Source organism: Bos grunniens, chromosome 15, assembly GCF_055505025.1.
Source record: "Bos grunniens cultivar Pamir isolate PY7600 chromosome 15, Bosgru_T2T1.0, whole genome shotgun sequence".
Classification (NCBI taxonomy): Eukaryota; Metazoa; Chordata; class Mammalia; order Artiodactyla; family Bovidae; genus Bos; species Bos grunniens.
This window is the reverse complement of record NC_141179.1, coordinates 55,020,510-55,041,071: the sequence shown is the minus strand read 5'-3', so window position 1 is coordinate 55,041,071 and position 20,562 is coordinate 55,020,510. Positions and strand designations below refer to the sequence as shown.

The 20,562-nt window shown below is 44.5% G+C and overlaps 1 protein-coding gene and 2 non-coding genes across 3 annotated transcripts; all 3 read right to left on the bottom strand.

Moving 5' to 3' along the window:
* Positions 1-86: 86 nt before the first annotated feature.
* On the bottom strand, positions 87-5,034 carry RPS3 (ribosomal protein S3). Its single transcript, XM_086340876.1, has 7 exons — positions 4,975-5,034; positions 4,006-4,136; positions 3,640-3,733; positions 2,435-2,529; positions 1,133-1,320; positions 507-703; positions 87-160 (listed from the first exon to the last, which is right to left on the bottom strand). Exons 1-6 carry the CDS (start codon positions 5,002-5,004, stop codon positions 510-512), a joined length of 732 nt encoding a protein of 243 aa, XP_086197002.1. The 5' UTR covers positions 5,005-5,034; the 3' UTR covers positions 87-160; positions 507-509.
* Positions 816-959, bottom strand: LOC147358277 (small nucleolar RNA SNORD15). The gene has a single exon (XR_015142554.1). It is a non-coding gene; the product is annotated as a small nucleolar RNA SNORD15 (small nucleolar RNA).
* LOC147358276 (small nucleolar RNA SNORD15) lies at positions 4,283-4,432 on the bottom strand. The gene has a single exon (XR_015142557.1). It is a non-coding gene; the product is annotated as a small nucleolar RNA SNORD15 (small nucleolar RNA).
* Positions 5,035-20,562: the final 15,528 nt, after the last annotated feature.

Sequence of the window (20,562 nt, the reverse complement as noted above, 5' to 3'; positions counted from 1 at the left end):
GATTCTTAGGAATCGATCAAGCAATGCTCCCATGGGGTGACCTGGCCCTCAGCCTGAATCCTAGATGTAGAGTCTAGTAGGCCACATGTCTTTTAAAAAGATTTTATTAAAGGTCTTTGCAGAGCAACATTCAGATTCCAGATCCAGCGGCCAAGGAGACCTGAAAGCGGACAAAATACAATAAGAACAGAAAATTCACCTTAGTGTCGGGTTTACATGAAAATCAATACACACAGAACATCCAGAAACAAACACCACAACAGGCACCAGGCGTAGGAGAGGCCTGTCACCGTTTTAACGGATTGTGGGAAGAACAGCTGATTACTAGTAAGAGTGACCTGAAATTTTTGAACTAAAGAAGACAGTGCAAACACTCAAGAATACCAGGGCTAAATGAGTCCCTGGCTCCAATCTGTGTCCTCTCATGTAAAGCAAGTGTAATCTACTTTTTATTCACGAGGTGGAATACTGTTCCATTATGCCCCAAGAGGCCCTTACAGACATACCTATTATGCTGTGGGTACCGGCTGGGGCATGGCAGGCGGCTCTGGCTTCCCACCCTTCTGTTCAGAGATGGGGGTGGTGGGCAGTATTTCATCTTTGGGTTCCACAATGCTCACATGATCAGGCAGAGGCTTCTTAGGGCCAATCTTACCAGTCGGGTCCCAAGGCAGCATGATCTTTACCTTGATGCCCAGCACACCTAGAAGATGCCATAGTTTAGACCTACCTATAGTTCCACTACCCCCCACTACACAACAGAACAGAGCAGAAGGAAGAAAAGAACAGGTTAGTCAAGCATCCTGTGTCTGGCCCCTTCTCAGACAAATGCCTCTAATCAATCAATGAACAGGACACTCTGCAAAAGGGACCCATGCACAGCACCACAGAACGTGGCACTGACAAGGCCCGAGAGCAGAACGTGCCTTTTCTGACTCGTCATCGTGTCATCACTGAAGGGTACACCAGTGGCTGAGACAAGGACAAACCAACTCTCTTCCATGAAGCTAAACAATGAACCCGAAGAGTGCAAAGATGTTCACTATACCCCCAATCCCCAAACACTGAAGAGCAGGTGTAAAACCACGCCTACCCATTTAAGCCACTGCCCCAAGCACTCCTGGCTACTCACCCTGTCTGAGCAGCACATGGCGCACGGCGGTGTCCACATAGTAGTTAACAGGGTCCCCACTGTGGATCATGAGGCCATCCACAAACTTCATGGATTTAGCCCTCTGTCCTCGAAGTTTCCCAGACACCACGACCTCGCAGCCTTTGGCCCCACTCTCCATGATGAACCGCAGCACACCATAGCAGGCCCTTTGGGCGCACAAGAGACAGACAGCCATTTGTGTCATCACCAGACATGACCACTCAACCCCACCCCACTTCAAATCAGAACTCAGCCTGCACTTGACTACTTTCAGTGTCCCTTTAATGCAGAGTAAGTTTGACCAGAGCCTGACCCAAGAGATAGAAACCTTCTTCCACTCCCACCACACACCATCTTAGGGAACTCCTTAGGGAAACACATCAAGTTCCTTCTAATCAAGTGCTTTCCAAACTTGACTGCACATTATAGAATCGCCTCAAGGTCCAAATGAACCACTCGAACTTCAGTGCGTGCAAAATTCACCTGGAGGGCTTATGAAGACAGGTTGCTGGGCTGTATTCCCCCACTCCCCAATTCAGTGAGTCTGGGTTGGAAACGGAAAATGTTTATTTCTCATCAGTTCTTACTGGCAACACTGATGCTGGCCCAGGCACCAGACGTGTCACTGATCTACGTGGTGGAGATGGCAGTCAAACCAGGTATGCAGTCTTCTGCACACCCTTGCCTACGGCATTCCTCCCATGGGAACCCGACTACAGCACAGCCTTCACATCCCTCCTCTGTTGAAAAACCTCCCAAGGTTCTGCATTAAGGATTAATGAACTCCCAACACCCAAGCAAGGCACTTCATTTACTCCAAGTAGTGAAATTGCTCAAGGAACTGCCAGCTGAAATCTTATTAGCAAGCCCAGCTCTGGGGCCAATCTAACCACCTCATGTCCTCTGTTCCTCACATTACTATCTATACATACCTAGAGGGCATACGTGACTAGATTTTAAGCTCTCTCATCAGCAATGAGTCTTGTCTGAGACCCAGAGTTACCACCACACAATGTATGTGAATGACTTCAACATGAACCCAAACCACTTCCCAGCCCCATCCTACGTTCTACTCCCAAAGCACACAGTGCTCTACTACCACCACCCACTTTTTTAAACACTTGTGTCTTTACTAGTCTTTCTAACTAGGCTGCAACATGGACTGACAATGTCTTATTGTTAAAGCCCTCAGAGACTAGCTGAGCCTGTCACAGTCCACTTACTAAATTAACAAAATAGCTGATATACTGATTCACAGGACACAATCATAAGGACTCTTACCTCCGCACGGCAAGGCCTCCTAGGAGTTTGTAACGCAGAGACTCTGCCTGGGCAATGGCACACAGTCCTCTTGTGGCTACCTTTTCAGCATAAAGCTTTAAAGAAACAAGGCACATTCTTAAACTTGTTACACTCACCACTGTTTTCAACTAAAAATCAGCACATTCATGATTCAAGCAGACACCACTCTATGTATCACTATACTTGTCCTCATTTAGTGGCTGAGTGTGCAAGCCCATTGGCTACAGGCCACCAGGCTCCTCTTCTCCAGGCCAAGAGTCCTGTGTGGGTTACCATGCCCTCCTCCAGGGGATCTTCCTGACTCGGGGACTGAGTCTGCACTAGCAGGCAGATTCTTTACCAGTAAGCCACCTGGGAGGCCCTTCACTGTGCTGCTGCTGCTGCTGCTAAGTCGCTTCAGTCGTGTCCGACTCTGTGCGACCCCATAGACGGCAGCCCACCAGGCCCCGCCGTCCCTGGGATTCTCCAGGCAAGAACACTGGAGTGGGTTGCCATTTCCTCCTCCAATGCATGAAAGTGAAAGCTAAAGTCAAGTTGCTCAGTCGTGTCTGACCCTCAGCGACCCCATGGACTGCAGCCTACCAGGCTCCTCCGTCCATGGGATTTTCCAGGCAAGAGTACTGGAGCGGGGTGCCATTGATGCCCACATCTAACAAACACTCAGGGACATAGACTGAACTGAACCATTCCTCATTTTTCTCCCACCCCCACCTCCTTCCACAGCCAAATCATGGAGATCAATGGGCAGCCAGTCTCTCCTACGTATCATTACTATATCCAAGATGGACATAAACGGCTGCCAACTGCTTATTAAAAGAACTTCAACAAAATACCAATCCATTTGTAATACTCACTGATCACAAGTAAGCTTTCAGGGTGATAATATGAGTTTTCGGAAGTACCATCCTAAAGAGGGCTTCCCTGGTGGCTCAGATGGTAAAGAATCCGCCTGTAATGTGGGAGATCTGGGTTCAATCCCTCGGTTGGGAAGATCCCCTGGAGGAGGGCAAGGCAACCAGCTCCAGTATTCTTGCCTGGAAGAATCCCCACGGACAGAGAAGCCTTGGGTCCATGGGGGTCACAAAGAGTTGGACACGACTGAGTGACAAAGCACAGCACAACATCATCCTCAACAGCCATTTCTATGCCCAGAGTAGCCTCTGGCCCAAGCCAGGATCACTCACCTCTACACTGCCTTCAGGGAAGCCAAATCTCTTCTGAACCACAGCAGTCAATTCCCGGATCCGCCGGCCCTTCTCACCAAGTACATTCTGTGTCCTGGGGAAAATGATGAGTGACAGTTCACAGCTCTCATAACATTAGATGTAATTTTAAATCTTGCACATGTGTGGTAGTAAAAATCTAATTCATCTGACACAACCAAGTTTAAATTTTGGATGATAAGAACTAAGAGATAATCATTTTTTTTTTTAATGCAGCTTAAAAACTCATTCACTAAGACTCAACCGTTGTTCTGCTAAGTTTACAGAACAAATCACCTTAGTGCAGACGACAATTATAGGTGATGGCCAGAAAAATGAATTTTTTACCTGGTGGCCAAGATAATGATTTCTGTCCTGGTTGGTGTAACTCGGACCTCAACTCCAGAGTACCCATCTTCAGCCAGCTCCCGAGTGAGAAACTCGTTCAGTTCAGCTTTGAAGATGCCATCAGCGACAAACTAACCAAAAGTAAAATGAAAATCAGGATCTGGACATGGGCTCACTTTTCTAGCCCAGTCAATGCAACCCTAATAAAAATTCAACAACTCCAACCAACGACCCATCATCAATTATTTTGCCTTGTTCCAGAGGAAACATAGCAAACCCTTCTCAGACAAATGCCTCTAGGTCATCTTTTGGAAGTTAACTTTGATCCAGGCCCTTAACACTGTGCCACAGAACGCGGCACAGGGTAGGGGTCACCTGGACAAAGAGAACACTTCCAGTCAGACTCGTCATCTCCTCTTCATTGAAGGGTTTTAAATTATCAAACCGTTTTCCTCAGGCCCCTTCCCTCAATTTCCCCAGAACTTTTCCTTGACCCCAAGACAGAACAAGAATTTGTCAGTAACCTTCCCAACTGAGGTCCTCGGAGTCAGAAGCCTGCACCCAGACACGCCTAGGAAGGCAAGCAAACACTGCTACCTCCCTTTCTAAAAACCATGATTCGATGACGGAAAAGGCTGATGCCTTCAAAACATCACGTTTAGTAACTTTACTAACTACTGACTAAGTAAGGCTCACAAGCGCTCCTTCAGCGCAGGAGGAGCCCTCAGTGCTCATCTCTGCTCTCCGCCCAGAACCGGCAGAAATCCTTCTCTCCTATCCCAGGCATACTGCTTTCAGCAGCCACGGGCCTGCGCTCAATCCACCGCCATCCGCTGCCTACGGGAAAGCGGCACAGTCCAGCCGCTGCCCCGGGTATAGCGAAGAGCTATAGGTCTCGCAATAGCACCCAGAGAAGCTCCTGACCCGCGAAACGCCACAGTTCCCTGCAACCTGGCCCCGGGATCTCACCTTCCTCTTTTTGGAAATTTGCACGGCCATCTTGCCGCCGCGAGCCGCCGAAAGGAAAGGAAGTTGCAAGTAGGCGGAAGTGCGTATAAAGGGCGCTGTGCAACGACAAAGAACTGCGCGACGTCGACGCCTGTGAGCGCTCATGGGAAGTGTAGTTTTCACTTTGGTAAAAGGAAAGGGAAAAACGCGGTGCAAGGGTTGATGCTTTTGAACTGTGAGGTGTTGGAGAAGACTCTTGAGAGTTCCTTGGACTGCAAGGAGATCAAAGCAGTCAATCCTAAAGGAAATCAATCCTCAGTATTCATTGGAAGGACTGATGATGAAGCTGAAGCTCCAATACTTTGGCCATCTGATGCAAAGAGCTGACTCATTGGAAAAGACCCTGAGAAAGACCAGGAGGAGAAGGGGAGGACACAGAGGATGAGATGGTTGGATGGCATCACCGATTCAATGGACATGAGTTTGAGCAAGCTCCAGGAGATGGCGATGGACAGGGAGACCTGGAGTGCTGCAGCCCATGGGGTCGCAAAGAGCTGGACACAACTGAGCGACTGAACAACAATATCCAGAAACCTGGGGCTTTCCAGGTGGCACTACTGGTAAAGAACCCGCCTGCAAATGGAGGAGAGAGAGTGATGAGGGGTCGATCATAGGGATGAGGGGTCGATCTCTAGGTCACGAAGATCCCTTGGAGGAGGGCATGGCAACCCACTCCAGTATTCTTGCCTGGAGAATCCCATAGACAGAGGAGCCAATATCTCAATCAGAGCTTAAAAAATTCAGAGAAGTTTAGAGTCTAGTTCTCATCAGTTTAATTAGAGCCCAGTTCTCATCAGTTTAAAACCAAGTATAAACACACACTTGTCTGCTCACTTTATTCTTTAATAAAACCAAAGAATAAAAAAATAAAAGGGCTTTGGGGCTGAAAGCCCTCAGTGAAATTCACTGAGGCACCTATCTCTTCCAATTTGTGTCCACTTCCTCTGTTGCAAACTGATAATAATAATATATATAATATGTATTAAATATTCTAAGGACTGTTTTAGGACTTTATATTATTAATTCGTTACCTTTACCTCATGTTCATAAAGTCTGTTACAGCTTGTAACAGAAGTCACGATAGTGGCTCGAAATTCTTTTTCAATTAAAATCTCCCCTCACAGACAAAAAAATTTCAAACATACAGAAAAGTTGGAAGAATTGTACAGTGTACACCCATATATGCATCCCTTAGGTGCTGCAATTAACATTTTTTCTGTATTTGCTTTATCACATACTTATCCTTGCCTCTATCCACCCAACAATGCATCTTTTGATACATTTCAAAGTTATTTTCAGGCATTAGGACACGTCACGCCTTAAACTTCCCCAACAGTTTTTTTTTTTCCAGTTTTATTGAGAAATAATTGACATACATCAATGTATAAGTTTAAGGCATACAACATAATGGCTTGATTTACTTATATCATGAAATGATTATCACAAAAGATTCAGCTAACATCCATCATCTTATATAGATACAAAAATAAATTGAAAAAAGAGGAAAAGTTTCCTTGTGATGAACACTTTTATTTTAAATCTGAAGTTTGTTTCTATTTAAAAAATTAGAAAATTTCTTTATAAAACTTTTACATTTTTCTTAAAAATATAGAAATATCTAGCAAACTTGTGGCCCCACATTTCCTCATGGCAGCACTCTCCTTTCCCGTTATATGGGAAAGGGTTTCCAATGTGCCACGGTTTCTGACAGCTTCGCTCACTGATTGTCTGGTCCTAGAAGCCATCTGAGCTTTTGCCCAGCACTGAAACACCTCTGATGCTGAGATGCTCTGATCCTATAATCATGGACTTAACAGAGTTCTGGGGGGAGTCTGTACAGAGGGACCAGGGAAGATGGAAAGAAATGGATAAACCAAAGAGACTTGCTGTGGATCTAATGTACCTTGGTGATGGATTGAGGTTGAGGGGAGAATTGAAAATGACATCAAGGCTAGATGCTTAGTGAGAACCCTCACTGAGGTTAGGAAATCAGGAATAGGCTTTTTCTCCATGTCATCTCCTTCTGTCACTTCCTCTAGGATTGGGCCTCTTCTAGCTGTTCCTGTAACTAGCACACTCACCTCACTGGGTTGGAATGGCCTGTTTATGTGTTTTTCCTACTAGACTGTAAGCTTCCTAAGTGCAGAGACCAAGTCTGTTTTGTTCATTACATCCAGAGTCTAGGATGTGGCCTGGCTCAGGCCCAGTGTCAATCAAAGTTTGATTATCAAAGAAATTAATTAATGAATTCTGGTTTTAAATCTATTCTTAATAGTGTGGCTCATATACATTTCCTTGCATCTTCCTAGGATACCCACAAAACCAAGTTGTGGAGACTCAAAGCTAAGGATCAGACCATGGAGAATTCTTTGAGGTAAACACCACCTCTGGAGTCTCTGTGGTAGCTCATCTCCTGCCCCTTCCCAATGACACAAGAGGATGCCTACCTGGGTATTGTCCTCTGGTCCCAGGAGAAAGCCCATGAAGGAAGCCTTTACCATGATGCCTTCCTCTTTATCTATTATAAGAAGACATTGCTAAGTCACTTCAGTCGTGTCCGACTCTGTGCGACCCCAGAGACGGCAGCCCACCAGGCTCCCCCGTCCCTGGGACTTTCCAGGCAAGAACACTGGAGTGGGTTGCCATTTCCTTCTCCAATGCATGAAAGTGAAAAGTCAAAGTGAAGTCGCTCAGTCGTGTCCGACTCTTAGTGACCCCATGGACTGCAGCCTACCAGGCTCCTCCGTCCATGGGACTTTCCAGGCAAGAGTACTGGAGGGGGGTGCCATTGCCTTCTCCAAGAAGACACTATATCACTCAAAATCACACTGTAAAAATAATAGTCACAATACACTGAATTCTAATTAAAAATAGGGAATGTCCTGGTTGTCCAGTGGTTAGGACTCTGCTTTCTCCCAAGGGCCCAGGTTCAGTTGCTGATCAGGGAACTAAGATCCCACAAGCTGCTTGACATGGCCAAAAAAAAAAAAAAAAAAAAGAATATCTGACTTTGGGACTTCCCTGGTGATCCAGTGGTTAAGATTCTGTGCTCCCACTGCAGGAATGCAGGTTCCATCCCTGGGCAGGGAACTAAGACAAGGCATGTCCCACAGTGAAGCCCCCCCCCAAAAAAAATTGTTGGGACTGTGAGAGTGAGTTGTTAATCTCTTCCCAAATATCCAAAATGTAAACAGGGTTTACTCAGTTTGGCCGGTCATGCCACAGAGGTGTACCTGGAACTGTGAAGAAAGTCCACACAAGGGCCACACAAGTCTTGTCCTGAAATTCCTAGAAATCAAAGGTGAGGCTTGCCTGGTTGAATGAATATAGCCCACAGTTTTGGAGAACAGTATAGTTACTTAAAGACCAGCACAGTGGAATCTCATAGAAAGCATTTAGCATATGTGGATCCAACTAGAGGAGCTTGGCAAAAAAAGAAGAGAGAATTTAGAGTAAAACTGGGTGTGCCTGCCTCCCTGTTCCCTGAGCATGTGAGATAGAGAACTAAAGAGCCCTTCTGCTTAAACAGGCTGTGAAGGGTCTTGCTTCCCTGAGGGCCTGCTCTTCCCTGAGTGTGAGCATCTAGCTGGGCTGAGTGTTCAGTGACTTATATTTTTTTTTCTACAAGACCCCTGAATAAGCCGACAACTTTTTCTAGTGTTCAATAAAAGAACCAGGGATCTGTGCCAATCCTGAGGGAACACTGGATTCACAGAGAGAGGGTACATCAGTCTCTACTAAAGCACCTCTTAAGGGATTACTGTTTGAGGATGATATCCACTCTATTTGGTCATCACTATTTTGTTTATTTATTTATTTTGGGCTGCACTGGGTCTCTGCTGCTGTGCACGGCCTTTCTCTAATTGCAACGAGCAGGGCCTACTCTTCCTTGTGGTGCTCAGGCTGCTCATTGCTGTGGCTTCTCTTGTTGCAGAGCCCAGACTCTAGGTGCTCGGGCTTCAGTAGTTGCAGTGCATGGGCTTAGTTGCTCTAAGGCACATGGAATCCTCTGAAACCAGGGATCAAAACTATGTCCCCTGCATTGTCAGGCGGATTTCCAACCATTGGATCACCAGGTACATCCCAGTCATTAAGTACTTTAGATAATAACATCTTCAAGTGAAATATGATGATTCCATAGCATTTTCAATGATTTGAATAAAATTCATGAGTGACTCACTCTGAACCTGGAACTGAGTCTCTGACTATCAATAGAACAATATTACAGAATAAATTTTAAAATAGTTTTCATTATTTTGTTTTATTTGGCCTTGCTGCGTGGCTTGTGGGATCTTAGTTCCCCAATCAGGGATGGAAGCTGGGCCGACAGCAGTGGAAGCACCGGATCTCAACCACTGGATCACCAAGGAAGTCCCCAAGAATTTTTAAAATTTACTGTTTTGTATCATTTCTAAAAGGCTCACACTACTGATAGTGTGAAAAAAAAAAGTGAAAGTATTAGTCTCTCAGTTGTGTCTGACTTTTTGTTACCCGCATGGACTGTAGCCTGCCAGTCTCCTCTGTCCATGGAATTCTCCAGGCAAGAGTACTGGAGTGGGCTGCCATTCTCTTCTTCAGGGGATCTTCTCGACCCAGGGATAGAATCCAGTTCTTCTGTATTGCAGACAGATTCTTTACCGTATACCCCTATGCACAAGAAAAATAAGCTCCAATGCACAGAAGAGTGTGAGAAAGAGCACAACCTCACCCTGGAGTTGGGGTGTAATCTGGGTTTTCTTTGTGAAGGCAGCTTGGTGGTACCTCCTACTTTCACTTAAGATGTCGATTCCCTGTGGCCCAGCAAATATGTTCATTTTTATCTACTGCAGAAAAACACACAAATGTAAATGAAAGTGGTGCAAGATTGCTTATTATGGTACTACTAATAACAGTGAAAACACAAATTTAAAACAATCTGACAGCCCTTCAGTAAAACAATGGTTATGGGATATTATACACTGCTTAAAAAGAATGAGGTGAATCTGTGTATATACGTGACAAGAGCACCGAGAAATATCACTATGTGATCAAACTTTTTGCAAAACAATATAGACTGTGTAATATATACAATAAAATACAATGGATATACATATAAATATATAGGAGGATCTATATTACTTTAGAAACTGCAATAGTATTGAAGAAGGTTTGGGGCAATTTATTGCTTGACTTTTCTTATAAGAATATTTTCATGTATCATTTGTGAAATTTATTTATTTATTTTTTGGCACACCACAAGGCACGAGGGATCTTCCCTGACCAGGGATCAGACCCATATCCCCTGTATTGGGAGCACAGAGTCTTAAGCTCTAGACCCCCAGGGAAGTCCCACTGGTTAAATTTTAAATGTATAAAAATGGGAAAAAATGAAAGGGCCACACAAAGATATGGATTTCTGATCATGTGGCCACTTGTGAGACACTGTGACTGTCCCAGTCTCCAACACCAAATCCTATAATCCTTTCTTCTGGAATCTCAGAATAAAGAAAAGTTTATTCTCCTAACCAGACTATAAATCTATATGGTCCCACATGGCAGTCACTGGCCTCACAGGGGTATTGAGCACTTGAAATGTGGCTGGTCTGAGTGGAAAAGTGCCGTAAGTATAAAACATACTCCAGATTTCAAAGTATATTTTAAAAAGACCATTTTATTAATAATTTTCATATTAGTTACATGGTGAAACAGTAATTTTTAGATGATGATGGTGGTTTAGTCGCTAAGTTGTGTCCAACTCTTGTAACCTCATGGACTGTAGCCTGCCAGGCTCCTCTGTTCATGGGATTTCCCAGGCAAGAAGACTGGAGTGGGTTGCCACTCCCTTCTCCAGGGGATCTTCCTGACCCAGGGATTGAACCCAGGTCTCCATTGAGTTAAATAAAATATGCTATTAAAATTAAGCTCATCTGTTTCTTTTGCTTTTTTTTTTTTCATGTGGCTACTAGAAAATTTAGTTACATATGTGGGTTCCACTCGTGACTCTTATATTTCCTTTGGATAGTGCTGCCCTAATCCCTTCAACCCAGAAATCAAAGATGTCTTACTTCTCTCTTTCCATGAGATTAGGCACAGTGGCAGAGAGTAAGCACTTATTTCCCAGACTTACTGAACAAAAGATTACAGTGCAATTATGTGCCAATCTTGTTTTCCTGTTTGCTTGGGATGCAGGGAAACTCAGAACTGTTTTGTGTGAATTCCTGAGATCCTACTCTGACCCAGATCAGTTCTGGACTGGAGCTAGGGCGGAGGAGGCCCCTCAGGCAGAATTCAGCTTTGTTCCTGGAGCCAGAAGTGTAAGACTGTCATAGTGCCCTCTTCCATATCCACAGGACCTTTTTCTTCTATAAAATGAGGCCCTGGGACTTCCCTGGTGGTCTAGTGGTTAAGGCTCGGCACTTCCACTGCAGGAAGTGTGGGTTCAGCGCCTGATCAAGGAACTTAGACCCCACATGCCACACAGGGTGGCCGGAATATAAAAATAAAAATGCGATGGAAATAATCTCTAACCCACCCCATAGGATGGTTGTGAGATTAAATTAATTAATACAGGCAAAGTATTTAATACTTAGTACCTAGTAAACATAGAAGTGGAACACAATAGTGTTACTGAAAGTTGGGGTTTGGCTGCTTGACACTCAAAAGAGGCAAGTCTGGTGGAAATGAAAGTTTGCTTTACTTTGGAGGCTGGCAACCTACAGGGAGGGCAGACTCCCATCCAAAGACTGACTTCCCACCACTGACAATCAGTGGGCAAGAACTTTTATAGATGAAGGAAGGGAGCTACATTCAGAAACAGCACAGTCAGCTTTAAAAGTCATCTTGAAATTGCTCTTGCAGTGCCCAGATCAGTGTCATCTTCATTGTTTTAAGGACAGTGAGTCTTTAGTTCCAGGATCTGTTTGTTCCCATTTCTTTGAGCCCAATTCTTGCAATTGTGGCAGTTTATATCAGGGCTACAGTCTGGTCATCATGTAGTTAACTCTTCCACCTGGTGGGGGTGTCTCTGGAGACAGCGCAAGGGCTCAGAATATTTACTATAGCCCTTGAAGAGGAACTAAAGGTCCTTGACTATGCTTAATGACTAAACTATTACTATTTAGTCTTGTTAGACTATTTTCCTTTGTTTCATCATTTCCTCACTTCTCTGATTAAACTTATTTTTTGGCTAAAGTTTTTCCACAGACAAAAGGCAGGCTGAGGACCTGAGGGGCAAGGGTCATAGGGTCCTGCTCCATTTCAGTAAGTGCCGAAACAGCACTAGTTACTACTACTGAGAGAGTCAGTTCCTAGGCAGGTTGATAAGGAGTCTAGGGGTCCCCAAGGAGAGAGGGGTCTGGAATTCTCAAGGAGGAAGAAAGGACAAACTTTTTTTCTTTCTCCACATTCCTTAGGATTATACAACAATAATATATCCTGCCTAAGGACAGTCTTCGGATTCAACCTCCTGTTATCTTAAAATGTAAATTATGGGAGTAGACCTGGTCTTTACAAGGATGTATCTTGCCTGAGGACAGTGTTATCTTAAAATGTAAATTACGGGAGTAGGTCTGATGAGGTCTTTACAACCTCCAGACATTCTTTGGATTATATAACTTCGTTGTTAACACTAGCAAGCGGGTACTCTTTCTACCCCCTTCTGATGCCTATGTCAGAAGCTTTCTCTATCTCCTTTATACTTTAATAAAACTTTATTACACAAAAGCTCTGAGCGATCAAGCCTCGTCTCTGACCCCGGATTGAATTCTTCTCCTCCGGGGGCCAAGAATCCCGGTGTATTCGCGTGATTCAACAACAACCTTTCACTACTTGGATCCACCACCCATATCAGATCATGGGGACATTGAATCCGGCACAGCTCCTGCCCTCCAGAAACTCAGAGTGGGGGCTGGGTGCTGGGGATACAGATAAGTAAGTAAGTGTGATAAGCATCATAAGTATCAAGGTAGGGACAATAGGGCACTGAGGAGGGCGGAGTGTTGGGGACGATGTCACAGAGCTCCAACCCTTGAAGTGAGGTTTACAGGACACCCAACACTTAGGCAGACACATAAGTCGGAATGAATGTGAGCAAAAGAAGGATTCCCCCAGCATTATGAAAATAGCTTCTGATTAAGAAAAATAAAGTACATTCATAAAAAGTTGAAAAGATAGAGGAGCAAATAAATACAACACTCTTCTGGTGAAGCAGCGTAAACATTTCGGGACACATGTTTCCAGCTCTCTCTCCAGGCAGTAAGATGCTCTGTGATGAATAGTGTGCACCTGCAGTGTCACACAGATGGGATCACCGCAATGCATGGGGGTGTCCTGCCAGGAAGCTCCCCAGGGAGTGGACAGCTTGGTCAGGGGGCAGGAGGGTGCAGAAATAATGAAGCCAGCTCATTCTGTTTCATGTCCCACTGCTACCACTTACAAGCTTTGTGATCTCAGGCAAGTCACTTAACCTTTCTGAGTCTCAGACTCTTTGCTTGGAAAGGGAAGAAATGATCATTAACCTCCTGGATTTCTATGATTGAATAAATGGTGTCTTTAAAGCATTCTGCATAGTGCCTAGAATGTGGAAAGTGTTCCCTAAGTGGGACAGATTATCACTGCTTTTAGTGCAAATAAACAACTTGGCCCTCGGGTTTATGCTAATCCTCAATGTTTTTGGTTAGGGTGAGTCAACTTGCTAACACTAACATGCAGGCCCACACCTCTGCTCTTTGCAGGAGGCCATGACACACCAATTCCTTTCACACACAACAGCACAAATATATTTGCTATGGGTAGAAGGACCAGGCTATAATAATGTATGGGGCAGAGAAGTCGTCCTTAAAACAAAGATATGGGAAAAACTGGGTCAGAGATCAGGCTGCGGAAGCAGAAAGGCATGGCCAAGGGAGAGAAAAAGGCCAAGGAGCTCCTAACTCATCAGGCTTCTTCCAGGCGTATGAGATCAGCGTCTGGTCTGGGGAAGTGGGGCCCGACGACGGCGGGCAACAGGGACCGGCCTCATAGCCAGTAAGGGCTAGGAGGGAGAGGGCAGGGCGTAGGCAGGCAGGTTAAAAAGACCTTTCCTGAGAGGATGCTACCAAACTCAGCTCAAGGACGGCGAACACAGCTGGAGTACGCAGAGACAGTAAGTTTGTCTAGTTTGATTTTGGAAAGTGGAAATTCCATCATTCCTAAACCGGCTCTCCCAAAGTGCTACATACTTCGCCCTCTGGCGGCCACAACTGACAACTACAGGGCCTTGATCATCTTTCCCAATAAAGGGGAGGGGAGGGGAGGGGAGGGGAGGGGTGGGGAGGGGAGGGGAGGGGAGGGGTGGGAGGGGTGGGGTGGGGTGGGGTGGGGTGGGAGGGGAGGGGTGGGGTGGGGTGGGGTGGGGCTGGAGGTGCTGCTCTCCCCCTCAGACACTCTCCACCCTTTTGTCTGGGCAACTGGGCATTTTTGGTTAACCTTGTGCAAGGGGCTGAGAATATGGGACAGTACATAACTGGGAGGTGAGCATTCTGCGCAAAAAAAAAAAAAAAGCGGCTAGAGGCTGGCTTCCCAGGATTTGACTTAGTGGAGTTCATACCTTAGGGCTGAATTTACCATGACTCCACTGAGGTGACTGGAGGATAGGGCCAAGATGGTAACAAGTCAGTGCTACCAACTGCCTAGCTTCCTGCCCAGAGCCAGGCCATGTGAACGGGTGACTGGTTAGCTCAGCGATAAAGGGAGTGGGCAGGAGCCAGGGCCTGGCATCACTGGGGTACAATGGGGGGCTGGCTGCCTCTCTATAGCAACAAGTGCTTTGGGCTTTTGTAGAGGGAAGTCATTAGAACTCTTTGATCTAGTTCTCCAGACTCTGATTTCATAGGCTCAGAAGCCCCAGAAAGGGTCCAGGCTCTTAAGTTACCTCTACTTAGCCCTGTGCTTCCCCAGAGAGACAGTGGCCATGGCTGCTTCATGAATGTTGCAGGCCTCCACACAGCCAGTGCGCTGGGGAGAATTGGGAGTGGTGGAACTTGTCTCCACTGCTGGTGGGGGGAATGTAAATTAGCACAGCTGCCTTGGAAAGTTGGGTATCCTGAGGAATGTTGGTTGTGGGCCCCCAAATCCCAGCAATTCCACTGCTGAGTTATACAGCCAGAGTGCTGATCGTCATTTTTTTGTGCTCACATTCTCTCTACAGGAGTTTGAGGGATGCAGTTTTCCTTTCTCCATTCTAAGTTAAGCAGAACTTTTCATCCTAAGTATAGGTAGAACTTTTCATCCTAAGTATAAACAAATTCAGAAAGATTATAATTTCCAGTATCATCATAATGTCAACTCTTAAAAATAAAGCAGTTAGTCATTCTTTTAAATATATCCACAGGAATATAAATGCCACAGTGATTCGAACTCACAATTATCCATTTTAAAGATAGACAAGTTTTTCTTGAACAGATGCATTTACATATTGTTTCATTTTCTCCTTGATCTTATATATATTTCCATTCCGCACAACCCTGGAAAATCCAGAGTTCCCTGTGGAGTGGATCCACAACCTCATCCCCTTCCATTCTTCTTGCCCTGGTTGGCTGACTTAACTCGGCTCTGACTCAGATGAGTGATTTTCCAGGAAGATCCCAAACCAGCCAGGTGTTTTTCTAGTTCAGTGACCTGTTGAAACTTATAGTTCTTTTCCATTACCCCTGTTTGCTCATCAGGAAGGGTCTGAACCAGGATCTTAGCGTGCAGGGGCTCAAGTGCTTCTAACCACAACACTCTTCAAAGATTGCTGCTTATGTAAACAACAAGGAATTTCACACACTAATAATTACATGTATCAAGAGCTTATAATGTACCAGGCACCATCCTAAGTACTTTATAGGCCATTATTGCCCAATAATCCTTACCATGCAGGCTAACCTATTTACCACACTATTAATTCATTTTACCAACAAAAGAAAGTGTCTTCTAATGCCGAAACCTTATCCCGCTAAATAAAATTACTTATTAATATACAGGAATTTAAAGAATTAGGCGATATCACTTTCCAGACATTACTGATAATTTTCCACCATTAAGAAGCCACAACTGGGGAAATTAAGAGAAGCTGAGGATGCCTCCATTTTAGTCACACTGAGACCTGTTGTGTGTGCTGTGCTTAGACAGTCTTTGTGACCCTATGGACTGTAGCCCGCCAGGCTCCTCTGTCCGTGGGGATTCTCCAGGCAAGAATACTGGAGTGGGTTGCCATGCCCTCCTCCAGGAGGAGGGATCGATCCCAACCCAGGGATCGAACCCAGGTCTCCCGCATTTTGGGCAAATTCTTTACTGTCTGAGCCACCAGGGAAGCCCTAGACCTATTGAGAAGACAGTAACTACGGACCAGAATGGGCTTTCCTGGTGGCTCAGTCGGTATCTGCCTGCCAATGGGGTTCATGGGGTCATAAAGAATCGGACAAAACTGAGCAACTAAACAACAAGGGATCAGAATAGTTCTTAAATTACTTCTGTGAAAAGACTTTGATTAGCTAAAATCAAAACAGGATGGTAGGTGAGTGAAATAAATGTTTTGGGACCACAAAGTATTTCGGGATACCAAATCCGGCACAGTATTTCGAAGGGATGGCGCTGAAGAGCAGAACAGCTTGGAAAGGAGCCGCTAGAGGGCGGCAGGGCACAGTGAGCCCGGCCGGTCACGGGAAACCCGGCGGCTGCCCAGAAGTGGACGCAGAGACGCTTAATCCCTCAGTCTTGTGCTACCATCTGCAGCCCCATGGACTGTAGCCCGCCAGGCTCCTCTGTCCATGGAATTTTCCAGGCAAGAATCCTGGAGCGAGTTGCCATTTCCTCTTCCAGGGGAATCTTCCGGACGCAGGGATAGAACCCGTGTCTCCTGTGGTCTCCTGCATTGCAGGCGGATCTTTAACCCTAAGGATTCTTCACATAGGAGAATCCCAGATGTGGGGAAAATCCCAATGAAAAAGCCCAGTGGGCAGGCCGAGCACATTAACCAGCCAGCCGTCACCACCCTCACCACTGACCCCACAGCCTCTTCTGAAGGGGAAGGGAGGCAGGGGCCTAAAGGAAGGTTATGGACCAGCACTGTCCAATAGAAACCCAACATGCGAGTTTTCCAGTAGCCACTTTACACAAGAAAAAAAGGAACAAGTGACGTTAATTTTAACATTTTAAAATTTACCCTCATGTATCCAAAATGTTATCATTTCAACATATGATTAATATAAAAATTATAGATATCTTAATTAAAAAAATTTTGCTATACAGCAGAAACCAACACAGCACTGTAAAGCAATAATTAAAAAAATTTTTGTATTAAATTTTTGAAATTCGATGTGTATTTTCTATTTATTATAGCACTTCTCCTTTTGGACTAGCCACATTTCAAGGGTTCAATAGCCACTCATGACTACTGGTATTTAATTTCTCCCAGGTAAGTATCTCATGCAGGATGAGGGCATTCTGAGTATTCCAGTAGTGTCCCAGGGTGAAGATCAGACCAAGGATCCCTCCTGGTCCAGTCTACAGCCTTGACCGACAGCCCCCTCCTCCTTCCCCGAAAGCACCTCCCATACAGGTTTCTGCCTGGTGCTCTTTCCTCTGTAAAGCCCTTTCCCCTAGCCCAGCCCCACTCCTTAGCCTGTGTTCCCAGAAGTGTTTGGGTCATACCTCTAGTCACCTGTCACGTGACATCACGAGTTATGCTGGAATCTAGTTCCTCATACCAGGGCGTCAGCCTCCTGCCTGGTGACAAGGCCCAGGCCCACGGTAGGGAGTTGGACAAGTTTGATTTCCGGCTCTGCTGCCTACTTAGCTGGTGCTGTGCTCGCGCTTAGTCACTCAGTCATGTCCAACTCTTTGCGACCCCATGGACTGTAGCCCACCACGCTCCTCTGCCCATGGGGATTCCCCAGGCAAGAATACTGGAGTGGCTTGCCATGCCCTCAGTACCCTAAACAAAAATCTTAAATTCGCTTGCTTCAGAGGATTCATGAGTGCTTTTATCAAAAAGGGTTCCTGATATATAGTGGATGTTTTCTGAATGCTGGTTTCTTATCATCAAAGACAATGACTGTGCTATATGTTTCTCTGAATTAAAACACAAGTTAGTTTCCTTACAACCATAAAATGGCATAACAGTAAATTGATATTGAAGGCAACTTGGTTACAACCTGAAACTCATCAAATACACTGCCCTTTGACCTAGCAATTCCACTTTTAAGGAATTATATACCAGATTGGTGCGAAAGTAATTGTGGTTTCAGGTAGTGAATTTTAAATCATTACAACTAGGTTCAAGCACATCTCTATTAATCAAAATAAGAACCATTACAATCAACACATTTTTGACAATGAGAAATGTTTGTTTACTCCTATAGGTTAAAAACCCAAGCTTTGGGATTCAACAAACTCTTGGAAAGAATTTTCTACTTCCTCCTGGTTGTGAAAGCCTTTTCTCTGCAAAAGGTTGTCGAGATCCTCAAGTGCTAGTCAGTTGGCTAGAGGTCAGGTGAATATGCCAGATGAGGCAAAACTTTGTAGCCCAATTCGTTCAACTTTTGAGGCATTGATTGTGTAACGTACAGTCAGGTGTTGTCCTGGAGAAAAATTGGCCCCTTGCTATTGACCAGTGCGGCTCGAGGCATTGCAGCTTTCAGTGCATCTCATTGATTGGCTGAGCATACATCTCAGATGTAATGGTTTTGCTGGGATTCACAAAGCTATAGTGGATCAGACTGGCAGCAGACCACAAAACAGTGACCATGACTCTTTTTGGTACAAGTTTGGCTTTGGGAAGCATTTTGGAGCTTCTTCTCAGTCCAACCACTGAGCTGGTCATGGCCGATTGTGGTATAAAATCCACTTTTTGTCACATATCACAACTCGATCAAGAAATGGTTCATCGCTGCTGCAAAGAATAAGACGCCTTTCAAAACGATGATTTTTTTGATTTGCAATCAGCTTATGAGGCACTCTAGGCTTCCCTAGTGGCTCAGTTGGTAAAGAATCCACCTGCAATGCAGGAGACCTGGGTTTGATCCCTGGGTCAGGAAAATCCCCTGGAGAAGGGAAAGACTACCTACTCCAGTATTCTGGGCTAGAGAATTCCACGGACTGTATGTATAGTCCATGGGGTTGCAAAGAGTCGGACACTACTGAGTGACTTTCTTCTTCATGAGGCACTCACTTATCAAGCTTTTTCACCTTTGCAATTTGCTTCAAATGCTGAACGACCATAGAATGGTTGATGTTGAGTTCTTTGGCAACTTCTTGTGTAGTTGTAAGAGAATCAGCTTCGATTATTGCTTTCAACTGGTCATTGTCAGTTTCTGATGGCCAGCCACTGCACTTCTCATCTTCAAGGCTCTCAACTCCTTTGCAAAATTTCTTGAACCACCACTGCCCTGTAGGTTCGTTAGCAGTTACTGGGCCAAATGTGTTGCTGATGTTGTGAGTTGTAACTTAAATAAGAAAATAGCTCAAATTTGCTTTTTGTATAAAATCATTTCTGTAGTCCAAAATAAATGTAAAATAAACAGCAAATAATAAATCTTCAGCAAAAAAACAAAAAGCAAGAAATGCACATTAAAATGATGTATAACATAACCACATTTATATAAGAATGTATTTCAATGTCAAACAGCAAATTTCAACAATGCAAAAACAGCAATTACATTTGTACCAACCTACAAATCCGGCAAATTAATTTCTCCCATATGTGAGAAATTATATATGCACAAGAAAGTCATTGTAGGAAAAGGTTGGGAGCTACCTAATTGTCAAACACTAGCAAGCTGTTTAAACAAACTGTAATATATCAGAGAGGATATAATGCAGTCATGAACAAGAATGACATGGCTCTACGTACAGCTGGAGGAACCACTTTCCAAAAAAAGAGAGAGAGAGAAGTGCAGAAGAATTTGGAAAATGTTCAGAGTGCAGAATGCAAAAACTAAAAGGAAAGGTTTATGTGTGAATGCTTACATGTGAAATGAATATCTCTGGGAGGAATTCCAGAAAATAAGCCTGCAGAGCTGGGCTTCAGACATGGGAAGGAGGCTGGCTTCTCAGACTACTCCTTTTTGAATGCTATATGATGTGCATGTATATCAACTAAAATTTTCACTAAAAATAAAAGCTAACACCTGAAGATATTCAGTCTTGGTGTTAATATTTCTCTAAAAATGATATACAAATGGCAAATAGATCAATGAAAAGATGTTCAACATCACTAATCATCAGGGAAATGCAAATCAAAACCACAATGAGATATCACCTCACACCTGTCAAAATGGCTATCACCAAAAAGACAATAAATAATGAGTGTTAGAGAGGATGTGGAAAAAGGGAACTTTTGTGCAAAGCTGGTGGGAATGTAAATTGGTACAGTCATTCTGGAAAACAGTATGGAGGTTCCTCAAATACTTAAAAATAGAACTACCATATGATTCAGCAATCCACTTTTGGGGATAAATCTGAAGGAGATGAAAACACTCTCTCAAAGAAATATCTGTAAGCCCATGTTCATTGCAGCCTTATTAACAATAGCTAAGACAAGGAAATAAC

Coding starts and splice junctions, on each gene's coding strand:
- RPS3 (XM_086340876.1), bottom strand. CDS start 5,004: ATGGCCGTGCAAATTTCCAAAAAGAGGAAG. Junction 3,734..4,005: donor ATCATTATCTTGGCCACCAG/GTAAAAAATTCA, acceptor CATTTTCCCCAG/GACACAGAATGTACTTGGTG. Junction 2,530..3,639: donor TCCCTGAAGGCAGTGTAGAG/GTGAGTGATCCT, acceptor GTTTCTTTAAAG/CTTTATGCTGAAAAGGTAGC.